The following is a 25,939-nucleotide window of genomic DNA, read 5'->3' as shown; positions in this document are numbered from 1 at the left end:
CAATAGATAAAGAAACACACCACTGCCCCCAATAACAATACTAATAAAAAAACCTTTGGTATAAGACTGTGATGTCACTGAGCAGAGTATCAGTAACACTCTCAAGGCACATAAAAGGCAAACGTGTATCTAAACCAAACAGAGCTGCAACATTACACTATATTGTGAAGAGCGTGTGATTGCCTCTGGGTATTACATGACCTATATTATATGACTGACTGAAACAAGTTCCTGGGAGCTCATCACAGAATTCTCCATAAGCCAGCCAAAATACCAGACAGAAAGACCAGTCACTGCATGCAGATATGCCTTTGCCTAATAAATAAAGCCAAAACAAAGTGGGAGAATTCCCTGCAGTTACAGGCCTCATCTGTGACAACCTTCCCCACTGTAGGAATCCTAAGAGCCAAAAGGGCATTCAACAGCCTGAAATGAGTGGGGATATTTTGGGGGGAGTGGCGACAAGAACTAGTCTCACAAGCAGAAGCCTGCTTGCTCACAGAGGACCACAAGCTGATTTGGGACCCACTACCTGGTGGGTGCATTTGGAAAGAAAGCTGGGCAGATCCAGGCACAGTGAACCTGATAAATGTGGACATATCCTTAGAGAGGACAATAAGGCAACACCAATCTATTCTTCATTTAATAGTTTTTGACAAACTGATTGTTAAATCAAACAGCAGTGTGCAAATTACAACAGAAAATCAGTCCAGTTCTCCTAACTGATGCAAGAGATGCAAAAATAATAACAAATATTTTCAAACACATGAGGACCAGGAAGTTTGTCAGAATCTGCAGAACTAATTGATGATCAGGATAAAACAGAAGCACTCAGAGAAGAAAATGTCATTGCAGAGAAGCTAAATGAGTTCTTCGCATTGATTCATGCCCACTCTGAAAGCAATTAGGGACATCTCAATGCTACAGCCTTCTTCAGGGAAGACTCATCAGAGGATCTGTCCAAAAACTCAAGCAATCACAATCTTTAAAGATTTTAAGGAACAAACTGACAAAATAAAGAGTAACATATCACCAGGACTGGATAATTACCAACAGTTCTAAAAGAACTAATTAATGAAATAACTTAATTACTAACAGCAATTTGCAACCTCCCGAAACTGCTTCTATGCTTAAGAACTGGAAGGGTAACACACGAAAACATCCCAAGTGAGATTCCAGCCTGGTGTCTGGACTAGATAAATTAATACAGATCACAAAAAAAGAACAAAAAAATTTGTGGACAGTCAGATAAACACAATCAGCTTTAAGGCTTCTAAGACCCATCTGAGATCACCACGGGGCTTTCCAGGAGACTTTTAACAGTCACTTACCAAAATCCTAGCAAAACTAAGGACTCACACTGGAAGGGAAAATGTCTTGGTACAGATAAATTATTAGTGAATGGAAAACAGGGTAAATTAGTAGTTCCTGCAATGGTGGAAGATGACCAGTGGAATTACAGAGTGTTCTGTGCTGGGATCTGTTGTGTTCAACTTGTCCATTAACAACATAGAAAAGTGGGTGGCAGCAGTGATATGGGAGAGTCTCCTGACTTCACTATGATATTCAAAGTAGCAAAGATGAAGGCTGACCAAAGAGTAGAAAAAAGATTTGTAGTCAACTGGTAATAAAATATGCACAAATTTAAATGCAGATGAACATGAAATGTTGTGTGGAAAAAAAACAGAGCAAACATACCTTCATGTATAAAATGACTGCCTTTGAACCAACCATAACCACCTGGACAGCAATCCTGGGGTTAACGACAGATTCTTCATGGGAGTTCAATGCTCACGGGAGGTCAAGAAAGCAAATAAAATATTAGGAATTATTGGGAAATAAATTTATGCAGGCACGCAAATCTGTGACATGGCCACATCTTAACTGCCATGTTCTGGTTTCCTCAAAAAACAGAGACAGAAATCAGGATTGTAAAATGCCCTGAGAAAAGCAACATGGATACACAATGGTATGGAATAGTCTCTATATCAGAAAGGTCTAAGAAAGGACTCTTCAGCATGAAGAAGAGATAACTCAAAGAAGATATGATAAAGGTCTAGAAAGCCAAGGGAGGTGTGAAATGAACAATGGGCTTAAATATTCACTGCCTTTTCAATACAAGAATCAGAAGGAATCAAATAAAGATAGTTAAGCAAACAAAAGGAATTACTTGCTATGGCAACTCCTTGCCAGTAGATCTTTAACATATTTATATGGGGGCAGAGAAGAGACTCTAGAATTTCACAGAATAAAAGTCAACTGAGGTTTATTTCATACACAGCTGGCTGAGGATGTTTCCAAACTGGAAAGAGCTGGAGGTCTGGTAAGTATACACAGGGAGTATCACACATGCTTGTTTTTACTGTTCTCTAGACATCTTTCACCACTGCTGAGTATGAACAGTAGACTGGATGAACTGTTCATGTGATCCAATGTGATTATTATTTTGCTGAATGGGCAATTACTGCATCCAGTGATGTCAGATTCTTAAACAAATGTTTCCTAATTTAAAAAGTTGGATACTTTGAAGTATAAAGGGATTTTGATATACAAGAGACACAAGATTGCTTCGATATAAATTTTAGTATCGCACCCTGTGTTTGTGCACTTAGGATTGAAAATAGATTCCTAACTGATAAAACATTACACAGGAGCTGGCAGGGCCCCAAAAGGTCACCTAAGCTCAGATAGTGCCTGCAGTATTGACAGAAGCTACTGCCCTATTTAGGCAATGTGCCTGTTCCAAAAGCATGGCCTTCTTGTGACTTATGACAATAACCACAGCCTGAGGAAGTCACCTTTTATATAGTTTATCTGAAAACTTTAGAGATGATAATGATGTGAGAAAGCGGAAGAGCATCTTGCTAAAAGATTTCTCAAGATCAGCAAAAGTCTACAATGCTGACTAGAAACAGAAGCGTGAAAGTTCATCCTGCAAGACAAGCTCTACAAGAATACTTCTGACACCTTTCACAGCATGTGGCAGCCACCAAAGATTTTTTTGTTATTCCACACAAAGCCAACCACAAACACATATTTCATATGTGTACAAAAGCACCGTTGAATTCCCCAGTTCTACCTTGCAGATCCAGTTTTGCAATTTTCTGTATTCCTTACCTAAGACTAGGACACATGGAATTTAGCAAGTCTCACTAACTCAATATCTCCAAAAGTCTTTCCCATAGAGTTAAATCACTACTCTTCCATTCCATCTGATTCTTTTACCCAAGAGAGAAAACAAGTTGAGAAAAAAAAGAGCTGAAACTGCACTGTAGTGAGAAGAACAGACACTATCTGGGTGGCATCCGTGGAATTCAGTCTATGGTGAGGGTGCAAATTATTAATCCTATTTCCAGTGCTCACATTTTTACTTTCACGATACTTAATACTTATTTTTAAAGTCACAGTTATGAAAGCACCTGAGAAAGTCTGAATGCTATTTTTCTTCTATTTTTTCCACTCTATGTCTCTAGTTGCCATGACTGCCAGTAAAAAACCTGATACCACAAACTTTACAACTTGAAAATTCAGAAAACATTCACATACTTCCTTTCTTCACGTATCAGTCTTTGGTCCTGAGGGCTTTTAATGCTTTGTGTTAATAATGATGATTTTATCCTCTTCTTTGCTTCTTCCCATCGCAGACAACTTTACTCACTCTGCTGTTACTTGATTTCTTTTCAACTCATACCAATTCAAGCTATAAGTCACTAGCTGTCAGCATTTTAAAACAAAGATTAGCAGTGCCAACTACACCTCAGGAAAAACATTTGCACTCCTCATAGCTCAAGTGTTTATTACACACTACAGAAAAAGTGGTGCATTACATTATCTATATCCCTTTTTCTTCTTTCTCCAGGGCTTCACTAAGCTGGCAACTGACAATTGCATGCTTGTTTCAAAACTGCAGTAAGAAATAATTATTCTGGAAGTGCTGCACATATTATCATCACAACATAATAGCTAAGTTTTTTAAATACATAAGCTATTTCTTTACTAATTTGTATTTTAATAAAATAACTGACAATTTAACACAAAAAGCAATGTTAATCTAGTGAACAAAGATGTATTTCAGGACCACTTAACAAAGCAGACAAGCAAGAACTACCTAACAACAAAGAATTTGAAGGTATGTATGAGCCCATAATTTGTTATGACACAAAGCTATTACCTCAGGAGCCTAGAAAAGTTCCTCTTAAAATTACAGATTAAGAATTGGAAGGAAGATGTTACTTAATTTAAACTCCTTATTCCCAGTTTCATAATTGGTTGCATTTTTAATACAGTGGTCACAAGGAAGAATAACTGTAAGTCTAGGGAAATATCATGCCTTTGATATTTCTCATGTTATTTACATAGCATTTACACAGCATTTTACTAAAGTGTCTCTGAAGACTACAAAATGCAAGAGCAGCCTGAATGTAGAAATACTCAAATATGCTGCAGAAGTAGTAATCAGCAGACATTTAGAAACAACTTCATCTTTGTTCCTCTTCTATGTGTATTATCGCAGAAAACACGGATGCAGGCAAACAGGAAAGGGAGAAATCTTTTTTTATTTGGCAGGAGAAAGAATAGATTGTTCAGTGTAGTTGATTTGGTTACCCTCCTTAACTCACTTTAACAACAGCAGCACAAAAGACATCCTTCCAACAAACTTCCAGGAATTACTAGCCCTGGCATAAATATACAGGATAACTAAATGTCCTCAAACTAGTTTAGATGCTGGAGCAGTCAAGAAAGTTCCTTACTTTTAAGAATAATCTTAATGTGATTTAATGTTCTATGTTTTGAAACCTTGTTCCACCTTTGAACATTTATGCCTTACCTAAAAATTATTTTCATCTTACAACTTACCTAGCAATACAGCTGAGTAATTTGCTCCCCAGTCTTAGAAGCATATCAATCTGTAAGACTGTGATCCTGCACCACACTCCAAGAGCCCAGTGCTCCAGGAAATGCAGGAAAGATCGCTATGATATAGCAGGACAATACAGCAACACCTAAGTCTCGAAGTTCTAATTAAGTTGGTAGTAATCATACCCAGAATTTTATCTTTTATATGGTGCATTTTGAGAAAGTCTAAACACTTATTTCTACATGAATGTCCCAAATGTGGTACTCTAGGTATATGGTTTTCTCTGGTAGAGAAGAGATACATTTTGATAGTTTGTGCAGTTAACAAGTAACATATTTTTCTCTGCTTTCCCATTGCTTAACTCCAGAAAATTCACACTTTTTTGCAGAAGAGGACAGCAGGAGAAATCCAAACAATCTCCTACTACTAAACATTCAAATAAACTATTTGCTTTCAAAAGTATTTTTTTATAACCAAGGAAAAAAAAGTACTCAAACAACTGTTTCCACATACAAAAGACAGACAAGTTAATCAACTGTCCTCTGTATTACTTTGAATTTTTAACCTGAATTATTTCACTTCATTTGTTTGCTACTTCGACATGCTGTCAACCATTTAAAATTTTTATTTGGTAAATACTTAAAAGTAGGTCACTGAAAACAAGCTTATACACAATAATACACAGACACATCAGAGGATTAATATATAAAAATCAAGAGATGAAAAAACTGACCTGCTGCTTCTGGTGTTTGTTTAGTAGGGCTAAAAATAAGGTGTAACATCTGGAGCAGGCTGCTAAAGCTGCACAGAAGTCACTGTAGGAAGAAAGTTTGCTACAAAGAGAAAAAATAAAACATAAATGAATGAAATTATTTTTTTCCACAAAAGATTTAAAAAAAAAAAAATCACTCTGCTTTTGACTCTCAGAGCTGTATTTTCCAACAAATGAAGTAAATGCCAATACTCTGACTTCTAGCAGAGGCATATGCAGTTACATAACAGCACAACAGAAGTCTAGATATCCTTGCCACAGTGAATTACAGGAAAAAGCAAACATAAGAAGCTTCCCAACCTGCTTGCCATATGGGCACAGTATGCCAACACTAGCACTTCTTAGTGCTAAATGGGAGAACTGTAATGTCAAGATGACGTGCAAAGTCAGACAGGAGAGGAAATAGAGGGTCCCTTCCTACGGCGTCTAGAGCCCAATGACAGCACTAACAGAACACATCTCTCACCAGCAAACTACAGAACATGGCTCTTTACAGACACAATTCTATCTCTGCGCATTCCCTGACGTGTGGGGCTCCAGCCCCACACTGCTCACCTTGACCATTGCCAAAACAGAGAATCAGACATGCTTCGGTCACACCAGAAATACCGCAATAACAGAACAATCTAGGATAACCTCTTACCTCCCACAGAGTCAAAATCAGGAAAGATCCATGTTGATGTTCAATCAAAAACAACTATGGGAAGACTTACAGACTTAGAGAAATGAATAATCTAAAGAGATTGAACATATTCTCTACGAGGAAGTTGCCTAAAGTTACTGATTGAGAGAAAAGAATAATCATTCTGTATTACTAGAAGACAAAACAAAATTCAAATCTGAGCTCTGTACTGCACAGTACACTTTTTTTTGTGACTGCAATTTCCAGAAAGGTAATTAAATTGATTTTATGGCTAATTTGTATCCTTGGAGTATGGAGTTCTAAACTTCAAAAAATTGAAGCAGTAGAAAACTTTAAATAAGACAAATTATTTTTGCTCCATATTGAATTCTAGATTCAATGTCCTTAACGTCCTTATCAGAATTACAGTGTAACTATTGATTACACTTAATTACAAACCCATTACCCCACTTTCCATGGCATTTTCAAAGTAAAAGAAATGTTCTCTCCTCAGAAGAAGCAAATACGCTCTAAGTGCTGTAATCATTGCCAGAACTCATTTTTAGGAATAAAATTAGAAACAGATGTGGAGAAGGTGGCATGGAATTGGGGAAGCAATTCACATGCTTTACAGATAGCAAAGGACCAGATTTGTCTGGTTTCAGCTGTGGAGAGGAAGGAATGACAGCCCCTTATATGTAGCTGCTCTCTGAAGCACGAACCGATCTCATCCAGAAAGGAGAATATGACAGATGATTTGGAGGGGCTGAACAGGAAAAGAAGTCCATATCACAATCTCAATGAACATGGAGCCACAGGCAACATGACTCAATACAATAACAAAGCAGCAATGGCAAACACTTAATCCAGAACATCATGCATAAACTGCCGTTATAACCCAACTAACTCCTGAAATTACCAACAGTTGATTTCACAACTTCTTCAAAATCTTTAAATTGTTTGCAAATCCATTTAGCATTGGATATTACAAGCTGGTGCTTGGTAACCGCACCTGGGAATTTTTGACTAAGAAACTATTCAGACTGCAAAATGATCTTTTTGGTGACTCACTCACGCTGATCTCCCTCTCAAAAGCACAACTTGGGAAGCAGCCGCTGAGCTGCTCATAAAACTGAGATTCTTTCAGCGCCTCCATCTGCACACTCAAGCCCTGATCCCAGAGATTAATCTCCTCAAACACTCTGTGACAGCTCAGAACAATGAACACTGGTCACATTTTCTCTCTTCTGTATTTTATGTCACAGTACACAGTCCCTGATATAACTTCAGTTTGGGTAATTTCTGTCATTCTTTTTTTTAAAGTATGGTCTAAAATAGGATTAATAAATACCTAATAACATATGCAGCTTTAAAACATAAGAAATGCTAAATCTCAATCAGAATCTGTGGGATCAAAGAATGACACAATACAACAAAACATTTTTCACAGGCACAATGAATCTGAGTTTGTAAGGCTACAAATAAAAAATTCTGTTAAGTATTAATAAGGACACAATAATCATACGAAATCATTAAATTCCACACAGAGCTTTTTAAAAACCAAAATTTGATGTAAATCTTCCCGCTTTAGTGCTTGATCCTGCCTCCTCTGAGGTCACTGGAAGCAGTAACAGGGACCTGACTGCACACAGAACTAGCACTGTGTTCTATAGGTACCTGAGTATCCTGACGATGTAGGTGCAGACATCCCGATCATTCACACGCTGCTCCAGCGCCACACAGAGCTCAGAGGCAGCACCACTGCAAACGAGTTGGCACCTTGCCGGAGGCAAGTCAGCCAGGTTTCGCAGAGTAGCTGTCAGCTGCATGCAGAATATTTAAACATTTGTTAATCACACCTTCTTACAACAGAATACACATTGCTTTGAAAATTTAATAAAGCTCATGTCTCATTTGTAACATCTAAGGCAGTCTGAATGTCCTGTTCACATTCTGCAGGTATGTATATACCAATAAATAACAACAGGAAACATGTAAGCAACAAGATTGTGTATTTGAAATAACTGTTTGAAAATGAAAGATATTGGGTTTGTCTGCATGTAACCTCCTCCTTTGAGAGACACATGATCTTTAATAAGTTTTAAAATCTTTCATGCATGTCTACAACCCTATAACAATTGGAAAACAGGTGAACTGCTGTACATGGTTAAAGTAATTTTTTGCATGTCTGATTTTGAAAATTTATATTTAAGTCTTGCAAATTAATACTCGTATATAATATAAATTTTAATAATAACTGTAAATTGCAAATTAAGATGAATTTATTTTAAAATACAATAAAATTTATTCCAATTAAAAATATTAAAAGTTAATCAAGATCAAGAGAAATTCACTATAAAATATATAACATATATAATATATATTATGTGTATAATATATATTTATAATATAAAAATGAAAAGCTTAAGTGCTCAAGTTTACTTGGAGCAATCAAAATATTTTCATGTGATACTGTTCAACTTAAAGGAGCTTTATGCATAAAATTTCTAACATTTGCAGATATACAAAATGAACAAGCTATTGCATATTTTGAAATATTCCGGTTGTCTTCCAAGGTAAGAGTATTCAAATGCCAAGGTCAGACAGGCAATGACATGTAAATTAATCTTGATTTAATCCAGAACTTACTATAAAATGAATGTGAAGTCATTCAACCTTATGTGAATATGTGAGTTCTTCAAATTTCCCTTATTCAAAGAGTGAAGTTATTAACATTAATTTGGTTTTAAACGCAGTTTGATAAGGCACACAAACTATCTGTTCAAATTGTTTGTTATCACAAAAAGCTCTGGAAATTAAGTCTTTTATCACTAAATTGCATTGCTTGTCCAGTGATATGTAATTGCTAATTTTAAAGAAAAACTCTGACAAGGAGCAGGTTAAGTTGTTGTGTTTGAGCTTTTGCACATAGGATTCTATGCACTACTCTGTCCATTCTCCAGCAGCTTTCAAATTTGCTGTCCTATTTCAACAAATTTGGCAAAAGTGGACATGTCTTCAGTTACCAAAGGATGTTCTGGAGCAACAGGAGAAGAAACAATGGGTCAAAATGGAGAAGCAATGCACAGGGGGGAAAAAAATTATGGGATAATGTGACTGTGATACATGAATGGATTTAGCTTCAGTACTACATATGAAATCTATACTATACTCAGAATACACAGAAACTGAACCTACAGAAGCCATTTGCATCATATCACTCATAGTTTAAGAAGGCACCTGGAGTTTTTTTGTTATTTTAACTTAACAACTGCAAAAAACAGACATTTCCAGATGTGCATTCTTTCTCAAGACATGATGCTTCAAAAATTAACACAAAACTGGAGACATATTTTAATAAAAATATTTTGATGAAATACTTTAGTTTTCAAAAGTTTTGGTAGAAAAATTGTCAAATGCAATAGACACAAAAGACTCCATTCAATGCTCACATACAAGATGTTCACAGTCAGCCTAGAATGATATTTGTTGAATTCTAGTTAAGTTTAGCAACAAAGAAAATGGAGGATAAATTCACATATCAAAAGTGTTGCTCAAATGCAGACCAGAGCTTTTACTGCAGAAGAGAGACTTACATATTAGATAATGAAAAAACCCCAAATCTTTATCACTAGATAATGGTGCAGAGGTCTCCAAAAAGAGAGTAAACTTTTTCACTGCCCAAGACAGATGGTTCAAAATCCTCCAGCAGTAAATTGTATCAAGAGCCATTCTCAGACAAAGACAGGTTGGAAAGGAAAAGCAAGGCAAAATAACATATACACTTAAATGTGGTAAGACAATGATATTCAGCAGTTCATAGAACACAAAGGAACAGTTAATATATATATCCACAAAGGAACAGTTAGTATGCAACTGAAATTTGAAGAGTACAATTTAAAAAATGATAGAAGCTAGACAGCAGATGAATTCTAGAGAGATCCAGATTGCTTCAAGCAGACACCATGACTCAGGGAGAAATGCATAACAACTGGCTCTAGCACTCCCCACCAGCCCTAATCCTTATCTTGCCATGTGAAAGATCAAATTCACCCAAAGAGAAAATTTAACTGCAGAGAAATGCTGTTTTTAAAGGAGAAGACATTTAAATGCTTTTCAATTAAAGAAAATGGAGTACTGGCTAAGTCTCATCAGTGACACTTCAAAAATCCTGGCTTTTGAATAAGCACTACCATATTTTGTACAAATATAACCAGACTATTAGGTTAAGTAACATAAAATGAGCCAAAGATGACCTTGGTTTCATGGTCTCTGTTAAGGAAAAAAAAAACAAATTATTGCAAATATTTTTATTCTTGTATTGTGGGACTTCTGCATAAAATCAGTTGTGGAAGAATGAAGAAATCAGATAGGGACTTTATTCCCACAAAAAAGATCTAGCAAGATTATGTATAACACTGCCATCTGGTGATTGTGCAATTATACAGTTAAGGAATGAAGAGCTGGTCCCAGTTAACTGAGATACTTCAGCTATCAGGATTAAGAGATGGCAGAGCCTCCCTCAGAGACCACACTGTGACTATTTAAGGTGCTTTTCTCCCCCAGTAAAATTTGTTCTCTATCCCTGAAGACTTGTATTTATTCTTTATTTCTGTATGTCACTGGATATTCAATCTGTTGCTAGAAGTTACACTATGCTAAAAAAATCATGTTTATTCTGAGGACACGAACCACAGAAAAAACTTTCTTCGATACTCTATCCCTGGAAACAGAACTATTCCTTCATCTATGACAACTGAACAATTAACTCACATGGAAGAAGTGCCGCACATAGATCTGTTGAAGGAACTGATATGAGAAAGTTGCACAGGAATTCCATAGCAGTAGGAATCACTACTTTTCTCACAAGAGGAAGAAAAACGAAGTATCTCTACTACTATAGAGGAGAAGACAAACAAGTGAAAGAGCAACCTCAGTGAGAAACAGTTGTCAGTATGACTTCTCCACAGAACTCAAGGCCTTCTTAGAAACAGCCAGTCTATCCAAACCGTACAAAATAGTTTTGCTACACTTCCAATTCTACCGAAAACAGCAGAGAACGAGAGACTAAAAAAAGAGGTGTAAAATGTAACATTTACAAATTAAACCCTTAATCTAAAAAACTAAATTTATCCACATGCAAATAATGGAAGAAAAACATTTCTGCAAAGTTCTGGGTAAGTTCAGACAGTTAGTCAAAATGCTGAAAATAAACGGATTCATTAGTTTTGTTATTTAGACATCATTTGTTATTTTAAACGCCCCCACTGGCAAAGACTTTTTTTTATATCTAACTGACATAAATTTCCATCTCTTTCGACTCAATAATATTCCCATTATATGTATTATACAATTAATGCCAACAGCAGCCATCAAAGTAATATACTTCGCTTTTAACCATTCTCTTCTTGCTCTCAGAAGGATAAATATTTTTAAAATACACACACATGAAAAAAGATACAGGACATTTCCTTAATTTAGGTTTTAAAATGCCTGCCAAAAATACAACCTGATTATGCACTCACTGAAATGACCACTCAGCTTCCATATGTGAGGAATCACTCTCTACTTCTTCATCTAAGCTACTTTCCTTATAGTTTAGGTATTTTAAGTCAGTATCATCTTGCAAACTACACTGAGACCAGAATATATTCTGGACTCCTCAATAGGGTGTTTCTACCTAAACTGGTTGCCTAAGGTGACACTGCAGTAGTACCAGGACTTCTGAAGTTTAACCAGCATCATTCAAGAAAAATATGGTCATTAAAATCTTGACCATGTGCAAAATCCTGAAGTTTGTACATCTCTGGAAAAAAGAAGGCTTGGAAATCCCATATACAATTTTTGTACAGAATATAAGGTGTGATACCAACAAAATGGTACAGATTATTTTAGAATTGTTTGGGGAATTCATAGTGCCCCAAGAAAGTTAACATGTCAAATACAGGAACTTAATGATGACAGGACCAGAAAGGAAGAAAATAGGAACACAACAAGCACAACATTTCCAGTTTCATCATATATTCTCCCAGTCTGAAGCAATTTGCCATGTCCTTAGCAAAATATAAGTACTAAGCCACACCATTTCATTCAGTGTTTCATAGCATCTCCCAATCTGTTTATGTTTAAGATTATACACACTACTCTGCACAGACATACCTCATAGCACCACTAAAAAAACAGATCAAAATCAGTAACAGTAACATGATGACATATGTTTTTTGTTTTCTCATATAATTTCAAGAAGTACAATATCCGTTGTTTGTAAGTTAGTAAAGAACTAAAGAAATCTGGTATAATTAGTAACAAACTTAGTGCAAATACTACCTCAGCAAGTTGTCCAATATATTTTCCTATGAAGTCCCCAGAAGTGACAAATGCCAGGAATCTACCTTGATAAATACAAAAAACTCTGTGTTTCTAAAACACTAAGGTTTAAACAGTTTTAGAGCAAAGGATTAATTTTCATAGCCACCACTCATCAAGGTCTGTTACCTTCAAAAGATTCAAAAAGTGTTCACTTTTGCATCAACTTTTTCCTTATATTACAGTTCTTCAAAAACACTTTGTCAAAGAAACATAGCTATATTTTCTTATGAATTTTAAAATACATTATTCTTGCAATAAAAAGCTTTCTGTAATCTCCTAAAGTATTGCAGAACCAGTTTGTATTTAGTATTTCAGCTTAAAGAATTTAAACAGAGAACACATTTTTATCTGTTTACTATAACATCCAGAACATTGCCAGCATCATAAAGTAATAATGAGAAACTGGTTTATTAGGTACCCAAAAATATTTCTATTAACTTCAGAATTTCTACAGCCTTTAAAAGTGACTACACAAAAATATCTATGGTAATTAAACTTAGGTCCTGAAAACTTCATTAAACCTCTTAAAAAGAAGTCTACTGAAATATAGGTACAATTCTGTCAGTGGCACATAGGGTTAGCTTATCTCCTCTAATTAAATTTTTAATTTGCCCTTGAAGTGTGTACTTTTAGAAATAAAAGTAAATGCTAACCTGGACTAATAAGTGGCCCAAGTTGGAGAAATACGTGTCATTTTCTTTTACGTTATTAATCTGCTTCATTAATTGCAGCAACATTTCAACAGCTCCTTTGTTGACCATTTCATTAAGGAGTACTGCATTTCCAGACATGAATTTTATAGCTCCCACACAATAGAGGAGAGCTTCGTTGTTTTTGTGTAGATCTTCATTTCTCAGAACCTCCAACAAACAATCTAAAAGGAAAATCATTATTCAGAAACTCTAATATTAATATTTATATTTGATACAGTCCAGTCATTGAAGAGATTAACGATTGGGAAAAAAAACCCTCAGATTGAACTCTTACATTTCTAGTAAGTGGGCTAGAAAAATTGGGTATTTGGATTGAAACCAAGAAACAATTATCGATGAATAAGAGAATGGGCCTGACTTTTGTTCTCCTAGGCTTCAAGAATCAGCATAAGTTGTAAACACAGCAGGAATCATTGAAATCACCAGTCAAGATTTGCAAAAGTGATTGTCTGTGCCTGGAATTTTGTGTACTAAACTTGATGCATTCTAAAGAGGTTTATTCTCACTACTTCCTTCGAAATCAAATGTCTTAAAGCCTCTCTAATGGACCACTAAAAAGCACGAGGACCTAATTCAAATCTCACATTTGAAATCTGTTCGTAGCCTTTTCAGATTTACTTTTTATGTAGGTAAAGTTACTGTAAAAGTCCTGTTCTATGCTACCACTGTCAGATATCTGAAATGTTAAAATTAACAGCTGATAATGGGCACAAGCCTAGTGTATCTTTCACAGTTAAACTGAGACATGCTGAATTTGGTGAGGGTATCTTAAATGAAAAAGTAATCCTGACCAACTTTATACTTTTGAATTTCTAGTAACTGATTGAAACAGATAATTATCTCTGCTTACTATGTTCCATCAAGTTCCAGTTGAATAAAAACATTTTCCTATGTCATTAAACTGAAGAGATTTTTAGATATTTAAAATTTTTTTCTGTCTCAATCCTAACTGAAACTTTCTTCAAGTATATGAGGTTATATGAATGATGTACACTCACACCAGGCTCTTGCTCAAACTCTCCCCCTCACCAACTAAATCACCTGGGTTGTGGGAATGTAAGAAATCAGTTTCAGGTTCCTGCTCTGCTCAGTATCCAACAGGGTCTTGAACAGTAGTTGTCTATCTGGGGATGAACAATCAACTTATTTCTTCTACTGGAGCTGCTCCACTGCACATAAATAGTTCACAGGGCCAGAGGAGGAAAAAGAAATTAAATATATAAGCCAGTGACTGCAACAGGAATCTGGGTGATTATGATGTAAATCCAGGTTTATGTCTTCTGCCTGGACAAGCTGGGTCCAAAACATAGAGTGAACAAGCAAACAAACCAACCTCTACCAAGAATGTTCTTTCCTTCATTAGTTTTTAAAATACAGAGAAAGAAGAGCAAGCGAAAGAAAACTGAATGAAGATGGTGAACTTGCCACTGGCTGCCGCAAGAGAGGAGCCCCGAAGAGGAGATACAAGGACTCCCTGAAACAACATCTCAGCCTTGGCCATACTGATCACCATAACTGGTCTAACTCTGGCCTCCAATCAGGAGGCCTGGAGACACATCATCTATAACGCTGCTGATGCTTTTGAGAATGCGCGCAGGATCACCCTCGAGGAGAAAAGACCACGTAGAAAGAATTGTGTCTTGTCGATACCACCTAAGGAGTCCTTCCACTGTGCCTTTTGCAACTGGACTTGTCTATCTCGCACTGGCCTTTTCAGCCACCAGCGTGCTTGTAGCAAATGTGGGTAGAGTCCTTCCCAAATCTTCATTTGCGAAGCCCAGCCATGATGACATAGACATAGCCACGTGACTTGTCCAGATGCTAACCTCTACAAAACTGTAGTTTTCAGTATCCAAAGTCAAAGCAACCTGAGCTGTTCTCTTTTCTGTGAGTCCCTTCCTTAGTACTGCAAAGGCTTATCTTTTCCTTATTTCTGACACCAATTGTGTACTAAACTTAAAACCATGAATACTCTCATCTAGTTAAGCAGATACACATATACTTTAACTTACACACATGCAATAAAGGTTTGCAAGATCAAGGCCCACAATAACAAAACATACTGAAGTTTTAATGAAATAAATGACTATCAAATGAATACTAAATGTCATTCACACACTCTCATTTTCTTCATATTTCTTATATTTGCAAGGGGTTTGTGTGCATGACACAAACATCATTACAATCACTAAGATCTTAGAGCCACTGCTGACAATTCTCCAAAACCATTGCCCCAATGCGCAGCAGTAGCTATAAAAAAAGTCCCAGTGATTGTTCTCAAGATCCTCCCTGATGATGGCCAACAATACAGTCAGCATTATTTCATTCCTATAAAATTTGGTGCAGACAGAGTTTTAATTCTATACAGTTTTGTACTGTAAATCTCAGTAAGAATCTGCTGGAGTTTGAGAAGCTACAGAGAAGGGCTTATAAAACAACTGAATGACACAATATCCTTTCAAAGAGAGAGCTAAAAGGCTGAGATGCCTCAGTCTTGAAAAGGATAAGGCACAGATACGTGATATGAATGTGGTTTAAAAAATCATGAAGGTGAAGGGTAAGCTGACTAGAAACTCTCACAAATCCTGCAAAAACTACAAGCAGGGGGATAATGAAAAGTACATAGATTTAAAACAGCAGACATAGAATTTCTGGAAATTGTTGTTCTGTGAAGTTGGAGAAGCAGACAGAATCAGAAAGTTCAAAAAGGAATTAGGCAAATTAATGAACAAAATACCTATAAACAGAGATTAAAAAGGAATTAGAGAGGGATGCACCATCTAATATCCCTAAAAGAATATAACAGTTCTGAATGCTGGGGGAGTAGAGGGGAAACATCATAGAAAACATGTAGACTTCGATGCTGTCCCTAGACAGCATTGTTAGTTAGACACAGAACACTGGACTAGACCAATCATTAGTTTGGTGTAGTAAGCAATTTTTAATCTGTGACTAAGTGAACTCTGAGAACATTTCCTGAAAGATGAACAGTCTAACTGTTGAATTTCAATGTCTAACTTACACATAAGAACAGAATACATACCCAATAATCTATCATTTTGAACGATGTAATCATTTTTTTCATTCCTGCAAATTTTAAATGCTAGCTTGCAAACACTAAGAAGATTTTTTCCATCCACTTTCATCTGCAAAAAAAGTGAAAGACATAAAAATCACAACTAAAATCTACATACAAAAATGTACCATAACATTCTACAAGTTCAGACACCATGGCAAACTTGTATTCCTAGTGAACTATTAAATTCCAGATGAAACCCTAACAATATACTAAACCAAACTGAAAAAGTTTGCAGAATTAAAGGACTCTGAAACACAGATAGTTTAAGCTTTATTTAGCACTGTGCTGACTGACTTTAAAATAAGGTGATATACAAACTTTTAATGTAGTAAGTATATAAATCTGCAGACAGTATATCAGTAACTTATAGTTTTTCCTCTCACTCTTACAGAGAAATTCTGTACAGAAATTATTGGTTTGGCATCCATGGCCATACCACAAAGAACTCCAGGACAACAATACATGTCATAATAATAAAATAACTTACACTGCCTTAAAGGAGCAGTGTGCCACACCTCCCCCAACACTCACACACAAATTACTAAAATGTCTTCAACACAATGTAAGCTGGCATCCTTTCACCAGTGACTGTCCATACATACTTCATAGAACATGAATCAAGAGGTTCAAAGAGGTTTAACCAGAAATACTGAAGAAAGAGATTAATTACACTTACTTTCAAAAAAACCCCAAAATTTTGTTTTGGTATTTTCAGATAAAGGTGTATAATAAGGTCAAGATATTATTAAAAAACTAAGCTTCATTTCCATGTGTAAATTTTTGATTGTTGTTTTGTTCAAATCCCTGCATGTGTGTCCCATCTTAGGACACTGCCTCTTTTCCATGCCTATACAATATTCCTGTTACCATACACCAGCTATCCTATTTTATGCCCTTCCTTCCTCCCCCAGATGTAACTTCTTTGAAAAAAATAAGCTTCAACAAGTGCTGATGTAGATGAATGGGAGACATGTATCTCTGTGGTAGTAAACTGTACTTAGGAAAGTGTTACTTTAGACGCAGTTTAAAAATATGAAATAAAAAATTAAATTCAAGCTGTAATTCATGATTTTGAGCTTCACATTCTACCAAAGAGCATTTCAAAACACTTACAGCCAGAATAATCTTTGCCAGCTTCAGGCAAAGTGGATCTGAATCAATGTCTACAAGTCTATATAATATCTTCAGAAGCTCACTTCTTCTTTTAAAATGTTTTCCAAGCATATTTCCTTCATTCAATGCTTGATAGAGCTTGGTACAAGCCAGACAAAGATTTTCTATATTGTCTTCTACTTGAAGGGTGTAGGAAGGGAGAGAAAAATAAAAAATAATTATCAGTGCCACCTTATCCAGAGCATCTCAACAGATAAAGACACAGGAGAACAATATAAAGAATGGGTTGCACAACAACAAAAATAAGGCACCAAATAAATCTCTTAAAATGATAATATGATTCTCAGAAAGAGTTTTATTTTGCTTTTTCAAAAAGAGGAGACTCAAGACAAGAAATCACACAGCCAAAATAACACCTAGAGCTAAAATGAAACTCACCTTTAACGCTTAATAATCAAATGTCTATCAGGAAACTGTGTCTCTGAATATATTCTTTAAAGTGCTCCTACCAAACATTGCATGGGAAAAAGAGATAGTTAAGGAATATTTTTCTCCCCATATACATAACTTTATATATCAAACCTTGCTGGGATTAAGAGTAACTGAAGGTAAAAATTTGTTTATTTGTGTAAAAACTAGAATGTATAGCAGAGGTGCAAGATACATTTCAGTAGGATGTTGGCCTAGTGACAAAAAAGTCATCTACTTCCTCACCCAAGTCCCCCAAACTATTTAAAACATACAAAGATAAAATCTACAGTAAGTTATTACAAAAACCACATCTCAGCACAATGGAATCATGTACATGTTTAATTTAGAGAGAAAAGGAAAAGTCTTGTCTATTTTTAATATGCAACAGTGAGATTTTTTTCTCTTACATTTGCTTTTGTCTACAAGGTGATACTTACAAAGCACCATGTAAATCCACTTAAGCTGCCTGTATAAACTCTGCATTTACTCAGGATGTACTTCACAGCTAAAACAGAATCACAGAATCATAGAATCACAGAATCAGCTGGGTTGGAAGGGACCTCTGAGATCATCAAGTCCAACCCTTGATCCACTACCACAGTGGTTACTAGACCATGGCACTAAGTGCCACATCTAGTCTCATCTTAAAAACCTCCAGGGACAGAGAATCCACCATTTCCCTGGACAGCCCATTCCAGTGCCTGATTACCGTCTCTGTAAAGAATTTCTTCCTAATTTCCAACCTAAACCTCCCCTGGCAGAGCTTAAGACCATGCCCTCTTGTCTTGCTGAAAGCTGCCTGGGAGAAGAGACCAAGCCCCACCTGGCTACAACCTCCTTTCAGGGAGTTGCAGAGAGTGATGAGGTCTCCCCTGAGCCTCCTCTTCTCCAGGCTGAACAGCCCCAGTTCCCTCAGCCTCTCCCCATAGGACTTGTGCTCGAGTCCCTTCAACAGCCTCACTGCTCTTCTCTGGACCTGCTCCAGCACCTCAATATCCTTCCTGAACTGAGGGCCCCAGAACTGGACACAGGACTCCAGGTGTGGCCTCACCAGCGCTGAGTACAGGGAGAGAATCACTTCCCTGGTCCTGCTGGCCACACTGTTCCTGATCCAGCCCAGGATGCCACTGGCCTTCTTGGCCACCTGGGCACACTGCTGGCTCATGTTCAGCCCTGGCTGCTCTCCAGCCACTCTGTCCCCAGACTGTAACGCTGCAGGGGGTTGTTGTTGCCAAAGTGCAGGACCCAGCACTTGGCCTTGTTGAACCTCATCCCGTTGGAATCAGCCCAACCCTCCAGCTTGTCCAGTCCCTCTGCAGAGCCCTCCTGCCTTCCAGCTGACTGACACTCCCCCCCAACCTAGTGTCATCTGCAAATTTGCTGATGGTGGACTCAATCCCCTCATCTAAATCATCAGTAAAGATATTAAACAGAACTGGGCCCAACACTGATCTTTGGGGATCATACTCAAGGAGGTAAAGCACTTGTTATAAAATACGTATTGCCAGAAAATTACAACAAAAAACATGTCTGAGAACCCAAACCTGTCAGCAGATTCAAGGACCCATCTCTCATGCTGAGCAGTGCCTGGAAGCTCTCAATTTGCAATCATCACACTTGAGGAACAGCAATGACTATTCCATTTCTACTCCCACCATGAGAGAAAATTTAACAAAATTTAGCATTATTCTAAACCTCTGCTCCAGTAAGCTGTGAAACAGAAGTAGCGAGGAACCAAAACTGAATGCTCTTACACTCCATTTCATCGAAATTAACAACAACAAAAATTATTCATCACTCATCCCATGGGGCGTTTTTGAAGCTTATACTCTTGAGCACCAGCATGTAACAAAATAAATTATTTGTTCCTCTGGAAAAAGAGACTTTGGGGCTCTATTAGTTTTTGTCATATAACAATCATCTGAAGCAAAAATCAGAGGATTTTAGACAATAATTAAGCTCTAGATCAGACTTCAGATTTGTTTTTGAATGGAAAGCTTTCCACAAATATTTTTGAGGGAGAAAGGGGAGGAAAAAGGCTTTTCTATTAATATATGAAAAGCTAAATGTGAACTAAGTGCATGTGCAGGGAATCAGCTGCAAGGTATGAAGCAAATGACTGCACATGAAATTAAAAAATATTAAATTACTAACAGGTCTACTCAAAACATTAAAATTATGGAATTCTAATATTCATGTTTATAAGAAAAACTGTAACTATGCACCAAACAGCCTAAAGAAAGCAATATATCACGTGGCTGCAGGAGGTAATGATGCAATTCAGTTACAAGTTGTGTGAATATTCAAGAAGCAGCAAAACTCAGCTTTTAAGGTGTTCATACCACTGCATTCAATCAACTGGTGAGAAAGTATCATTAGATAATGTCACCTATTATTAGAAAAACTATGCCCTAATCAAGTTCTCAAAAAGCTAAATAAACCCCAACACACTAAAAAAAAACAAGTAAAGGCTGAGGAAAAGGGGCATGAAAATCGATTTTCCTTAGCTACATTCACAACAAAGGAAAGACATGATTAGATTCTACCTCTAAATTTTATTTTGCTTACCAACAAAAATATCACACTATGCAAAACTATAACTCAGTGGCTCATATTTGACAATCCTGGCATTAAGCAACAAAAATGTGAAGTTGCATAGCTGTTTTCAAATTTCCTGATCACTGTTTTTCTACCCATCAGTGACAGATGTAGGAATGAGAATCCTGTCTTTTTAAAATAATTACGTATTTTGGGAATCACTTAGTACTGTACTGGTGTTTCATACTCATCAACAGCTGCAAAACTATGCAAAAAAAATTCCAATCTGTATCATGTTATAACAAACACTGCAAAGGATCCTGTAAAACAGAACCACTTGTAAAAACAAATCTACTTTCTATATTCCCACCATTCAGATAAACATAGTGTCTGCTGAAAGCAACTGAACAACCTTTTGAATGAAATGTTAGAATGGATTTCAGAGTTTAATCTTTCAAACCATATTTAATTTACTCAATTTTGCTTCAGTATTCTGGGTCATTACCTACTTTTTTGATACATCTAATATTTTAAGCATAAATGGAAATTTTCATTAAGATTTCCTTAGTTTTCTAAAATTAACTGAGACCTTCAATACAGCCTACGGTTAAAGCAGTGAATCTGTGCAGTACTTTATTCTTAAAATTATTACCTCATCACTGATGCTAACCTAGCAGAGCTATGTGATCTAAAGTAAGGTAATTCAGTCAGACAAGATCTTCCCTAAACCATTTTTGTTTGTGGTGGGTTTTTTTTACAGCATCACAGAATGGATAAGGTTGGCAGGGACCACTGCAGGTCACCTGGTACAACTCCCCTGGCTCAAGCAGGGACACCTAGAGACAGGTGACCCCTAGACTGCCCAGGCTAGTTTTACACTGTGAAGTCACTGAACATATGAAAGCATAAAAGGCCACACAGTCCAATTACTGTTACTATTTTTTAGTAAACACAAATGAGTCCCATGCTTCCTGCAGGAAACAGTACAGAAAGTAAACCCTTTCAAAAACAGTGTTACCCACTTTTTTTCAGTTCATGTAGAATTGGCAGAATCTTTATACGCCAAAAGACTTCTTCCTCTTCCCACTCATTTATTCTTGTTCCATCCTCTAAGCCTTCAAAATACATTCAAAACAAAAGCATACATTCAGTGACGGTTTCAATTTCTACACAAATAAATAGCTACAAATACTTTATTTGCCAGTCAGAAAAAACCCCTACATGTCCCATTTTGCTATATTCTGGGCTATTCTACCTGCTCAAGCTTTTGTTTTTATTTACAATTTCTCAAAAAGAAAAGTTTCAAACAAAACTAGATAGATAAGTATTTTGGTATATAAAGCTGTACTCTAAAGGTTTTGTTTGCTGACATCAATGTTTCATTTGATTGCTGAATTTGAAGGTAATGACTACTTGTATATCAATATGTCCAACTGTATATCAACTATTTTTCAGCTCTGTGTCCACATGACAGCTTATTCTGTGTTTAAAAAATCCATACTACAGACAATCCTCTAGGACTGTACAATTTTATCTAGTGCACGTGCGTGATATTATACTAAAATTGATTCACCGACTCTTTGGTCAGTTAGTGAAAACAGTCTTGTTAGTTATTACATCCCGTTAGCCATTCTAACTATTTCATGCAATTATTTTTGAGACCTTTACAATTAAATTTTTGTAAAATGCATGTTTCCCTCCTATTCTTTACTGCATTCAACAATTTTTCACACAGCAACTTGGGAATTAATAGCAAATGTTCTGCCTCCAATAAACATGCTAGAAATCTTGAAGGCAACTAACTCCCAGTTTCCTTGGTCACACTCAAACAATTTCCTGTGACTGAGAAAAAGCTGCTGTTCATTATCAGAAACCTTGTCCACTTTGCAAAGAGAAGTGTTTAAAAATATTTCAGCTTATTTTATACTTTGTTTCAAAAAGAAAATAATTTTTAAAAAAATCTATCACAGACATCAAGTTAAAAATTGGTAGACCAAAAAGTCAGTGGACTAGAATTCTGGAAACAGGACTGGGAGAATGGATCTGTGTTCAGATTGGACACGGGAGTTGGTGAAACATGGTTTATTAAAAAGTGGATTCCAGGACTGACTTTCATACGGATGCAGTATCACAGGGAATTATTCTGACTTGCTGAACACTCTTTTCATGTTCACCTAGCACTATGAGAAATGACAGAATTCTGGCCTTAACCATTGGCCCATTACAGATGGATAGCCAGAGTTTCTGTGCAACTTGAGATTTAAAGGATCTAACAGTTGCTTACAAGGTGCATACAGGCATATGTTTGGAGTTCAAGACTGGGTTAAGCTCTTTATCTTGCAGGCAACCAATATTGTTGTTATAAAGATGGGGTCTGGCTTGTGTTGTGTTTGTTTTGTGTTTTTTTTTTTTTTAAAGGGAAATAAAAGTCACACAGCACCACTAAATAACACGAAAAAAGCCATTAAGACTAGAATACATACTTTTTTCTTAAGTGACAGATTTGTCTGAAAGTGTCTCCTGCTGTTCACTACTAGCTCTTGCATTTAAATGACAATGTAAATTCTTAGCATAATCATCACCAAACACAAGAAATACCATACTACATGAGAACACCAATTAGAAGGTTGCATCATGAGAGCAGTATCTCAGACCTTAAAACAATGACTGTCTACTAGGCATTACTTGCAACTGTGAAACAATTAAAAACTTCCCAGTTTAAAAGCTTGCTCTTTAGAAAATAATCCAGATTCTTTTTCTGATCTGTGTTAACTTTAATTGTCTATCTACATTTTTTACATAATGAATCTATCATATACACCTATTTCAACAGATTATACAAAAATGTTGTTTCATAAGTAATACACTGGTAAGTATGTTTGTTATTAGAATAACTATATATTGTTGGTTTTTCCATATATGCATAGTAGTACATCTTATTAGCTAATATTATTGTTACTTATTTTGCAGACCATTTTTATCTACTAGATCAAATGAGTTGATAATCTTATTTAGACCGATAAGTAGCTTAATTAATAAAACACTATGCAGCATTTGCAATAAAGTGAAAGTTCTGCTCAGGGAAATGTAATAGCACAGGTGAAATGAGAACAATCAAATAGTTTATACTGTTCCTTCCTGCCACAAAACCCACATACTGACTCAATTATTTCTTTTCTTTCCGATTTGTAGTTACCTCAAACTGAAAGATGAGACTGATTTTCTAAGTACACACATGCTTAACTTCATTAGGCATTAAGAAACAGAATAGTACAGGCATGCATTTGCAGATAGGACCAAACTTCTCACTTAAAAAAAAATTAACAAAGCCATTCAAACTTTAGTTCAGAACAGAAAGAACGGATTTTTTTGTACCACTCTGCTTCTCTTGTCTCATATTCCTCAGAAAATGAAAGTCATAATGGTATAATTTTTAAAAATAAATACCTCTTATAACTAGGACAAAAAGAAGATAATAAGCTTTTACTAAACAATATTAACCCTAGCAATAAGAATGAACTGAAAATACATGATTATAAAAAATCATTAATAAATTGTAAACTTGTATGTGTCTCAGTCCTGGGAGATTTTCTGCCAATGAAAAGTTAGGGTACTAGCTGTATTTAAAATATTGCAGAAGTTGTCCTGAACTTTACAATTGAGTGAATCACAGTTCAACAGGAAAAATACTCAAGCAAAAGAATGCAGCAAGTTGGAGTTGGTTGTCTCAGTTTTTCATAGGTCTTAACTGCTGCTTTGCATTCTGGTTAAAAAAAAAAAATCACTAATCAGTCTACATTTATTGGTTGCTGTTTTTAGCATGTAAATACAAGAGCCTTAGCAACACTGAGCTTTCAAAAGCTGTGTGCTGCCTGACTTAAAATGTTTAGCCTTTTCACTGAATACTGAGTGGCTACGAACAGATCAATACTAAAACAGTCTATCTCCTCTCTTAAATGGAAAAGCATGAACACAAATCATATCAGAATATAGGAATAATCTTTAAATGAACACTCCACCCAGGACCCCACTACAGAGAAGAAATGATGGAGGATTCCTACTGCTATCCTACTGTTTATTCTGGGATTAAAGATGAAGCATGCACAGACTAAAGAAACTACATAATGTTAAGAAAAGTAGATACAAAAAGAAACAATCCTAATAGCACACGTGATTTTTTTTTAATAACACAAATAAAATAGCACAAATAAATTAAAAGGTTTTTAAGAATATTAACTCCCATGACATGGTAAATACTCTCAGCCTCTCTGAAGGAAATGAAAGCAGAGCACATTACAGCCTTGGCCAGAACGATCCAGAATAACGCAACTTCTCAATTCTAGAAAAATCGTAATAAAGAATAATGACATTGCAGTAGAAACTTCAGGTTTCCATACCAGACTCTCAAATAAAGAGATCTTCAAATCACAAAAATTAGATCATTGCTATTTGATTTCACATTTTTTGAATGGACATTGAAATGCCTTATGAAGTACCTGTTACTCTTCTCTTCCAGCCTGAACTCCTTGGCCATGATGAATTTGTGCCAGGCTTTTTCATCTGGTCACTAAAAGATACAGTATGGACACACAAAAGTAATATCAGAATGCAATTTCTTCACATACATTCAGCATATGAATAACTAATTGGAAAAGATTATGTTATTTTACTAAGTTAGTAAGTTACCTGCACATTAAAAGTGACATGTAAATACAACTTCCTCCAGTACCAACTACAAAAAGCTCCTTCAGAAATACTGACATATTCACACCACAAGAGGTCACCATTATGGAACACAAAACCTAAAGCATTTCTATTCATACAATAAAACTGAAAGACGAACCAAACTCAATTCAGAAAGAGCCAATTTTTATTTTATCATCAGTTTCACTAACTGAATATAAACTCAACTAGCTTAAAACTGTACCTTCATCCATTCATAAGGACAGTGTTATTTTTCTGACAGAATGAACATTTTACAAAGATTTAATGAGAAGACTTTTCAAAGAAACAAACATGCTAGCAACCTTTAAAGAATATACTAGAATTTCCAGGTCTGCCAGTAAATTATTGCTAACTGCATAGTGGTCACTAGTTCTGTTAGTACAAGAAGCAGGAATGTTGCCATTTCTTTGTAAAACAACAGTAAGTAATGCTGTAATTCCTGCTGATTTTATGGTCCGTCTTTCTTTGGCCAGAGGAAACTACTACATACATCTGTAATAAGTCTATTTATTCTGTTTGCCTATCTGCACAGTCAAGCAGCACTGATCTAAAAGCAATACATAAGATGTAGACTCTCTGCTATTAAACTGGAGTCTTTCCTCCTTTAAATTCTGTACTAAAGACAAAGGTCTTAATCAGTGTTTTCTATTCTCAATGTACCTTTAGTTTAACACTTCTT

At 36.0% G+C, this 25,939-nt stretch overlaps 1 protein-coding gene across 9 annotated transcripts in view; it reads right to left on the bottom strand.

Annotated features, from left to right (window-relative positions):
- The window catches only part of ARMC2 (armadillo repeat containing 2), a 76,081-nt gene that overhangs the window by 29,168 nt on the left and 20,974 nt on the right, over positions 1 to 25,939 (bottom strand). For 7 of the 9 annotated variants that reach the window (XM_027633915.1, XM_027633914.1, XM_027633909.1 and 4 more), the window contains 7 exons: positions 25,032 to 25,102; positions 21,558 to 21,650; positions 17,527 to 17,705; positions 16,378 to 16,480; positions 13,275 to 13,495; positions 7,930 to 8,075; positions 5,592 to 5,691 (listed from right to left, as the gene is read on the bottom strand). In XM_027633915.1, the coding sequence (XP_027489716.1) occupies positions 5,592 to 5,691; positions 7,930 to 8,075; positions 13,275 to 13,495; positions 16,378 to 16,480; positions 17,527 to 17,705; positions 21,558 to 21,650; positions 25,032 to 25,102 (913 nt within the window). The remainder of the gene's footprint in view (positions 1 to 5,591; positions 5,692 to 7,929; positions 8,076 to 13,274; positions 13,496 to 16,377; positions 16,481 to 17,526; positions 17,706 to 21,557; positions 21,651 to 25,031; positions 25,103 to 25,939) is intronic. The other 2 variants (XM_027633910.1, XM_027633912.1) reach the window with 1 other exon arrangement.

Source organism: Corapipo altera, unplaced genomic scaffold (genome assembly GCF_003945725.1).
Source record: "Corapipo altera isolate COAL_440 unplaced genomic scaffold, ASM394572v1 2b, whole genome shotgun sequence".
Taxonomy (NCBI): domain Eukaryota; kingdom Metazoa; phylum Chordata; class Aves; order Passeriformes; family Pipridae; genus Corapipo; species Corapipo altera.
The sequence above is the reverse complement of the archived record's forward strand: the minus strand, read 5'-3'. Positions and strand labels throughout refer to the sequence as shown.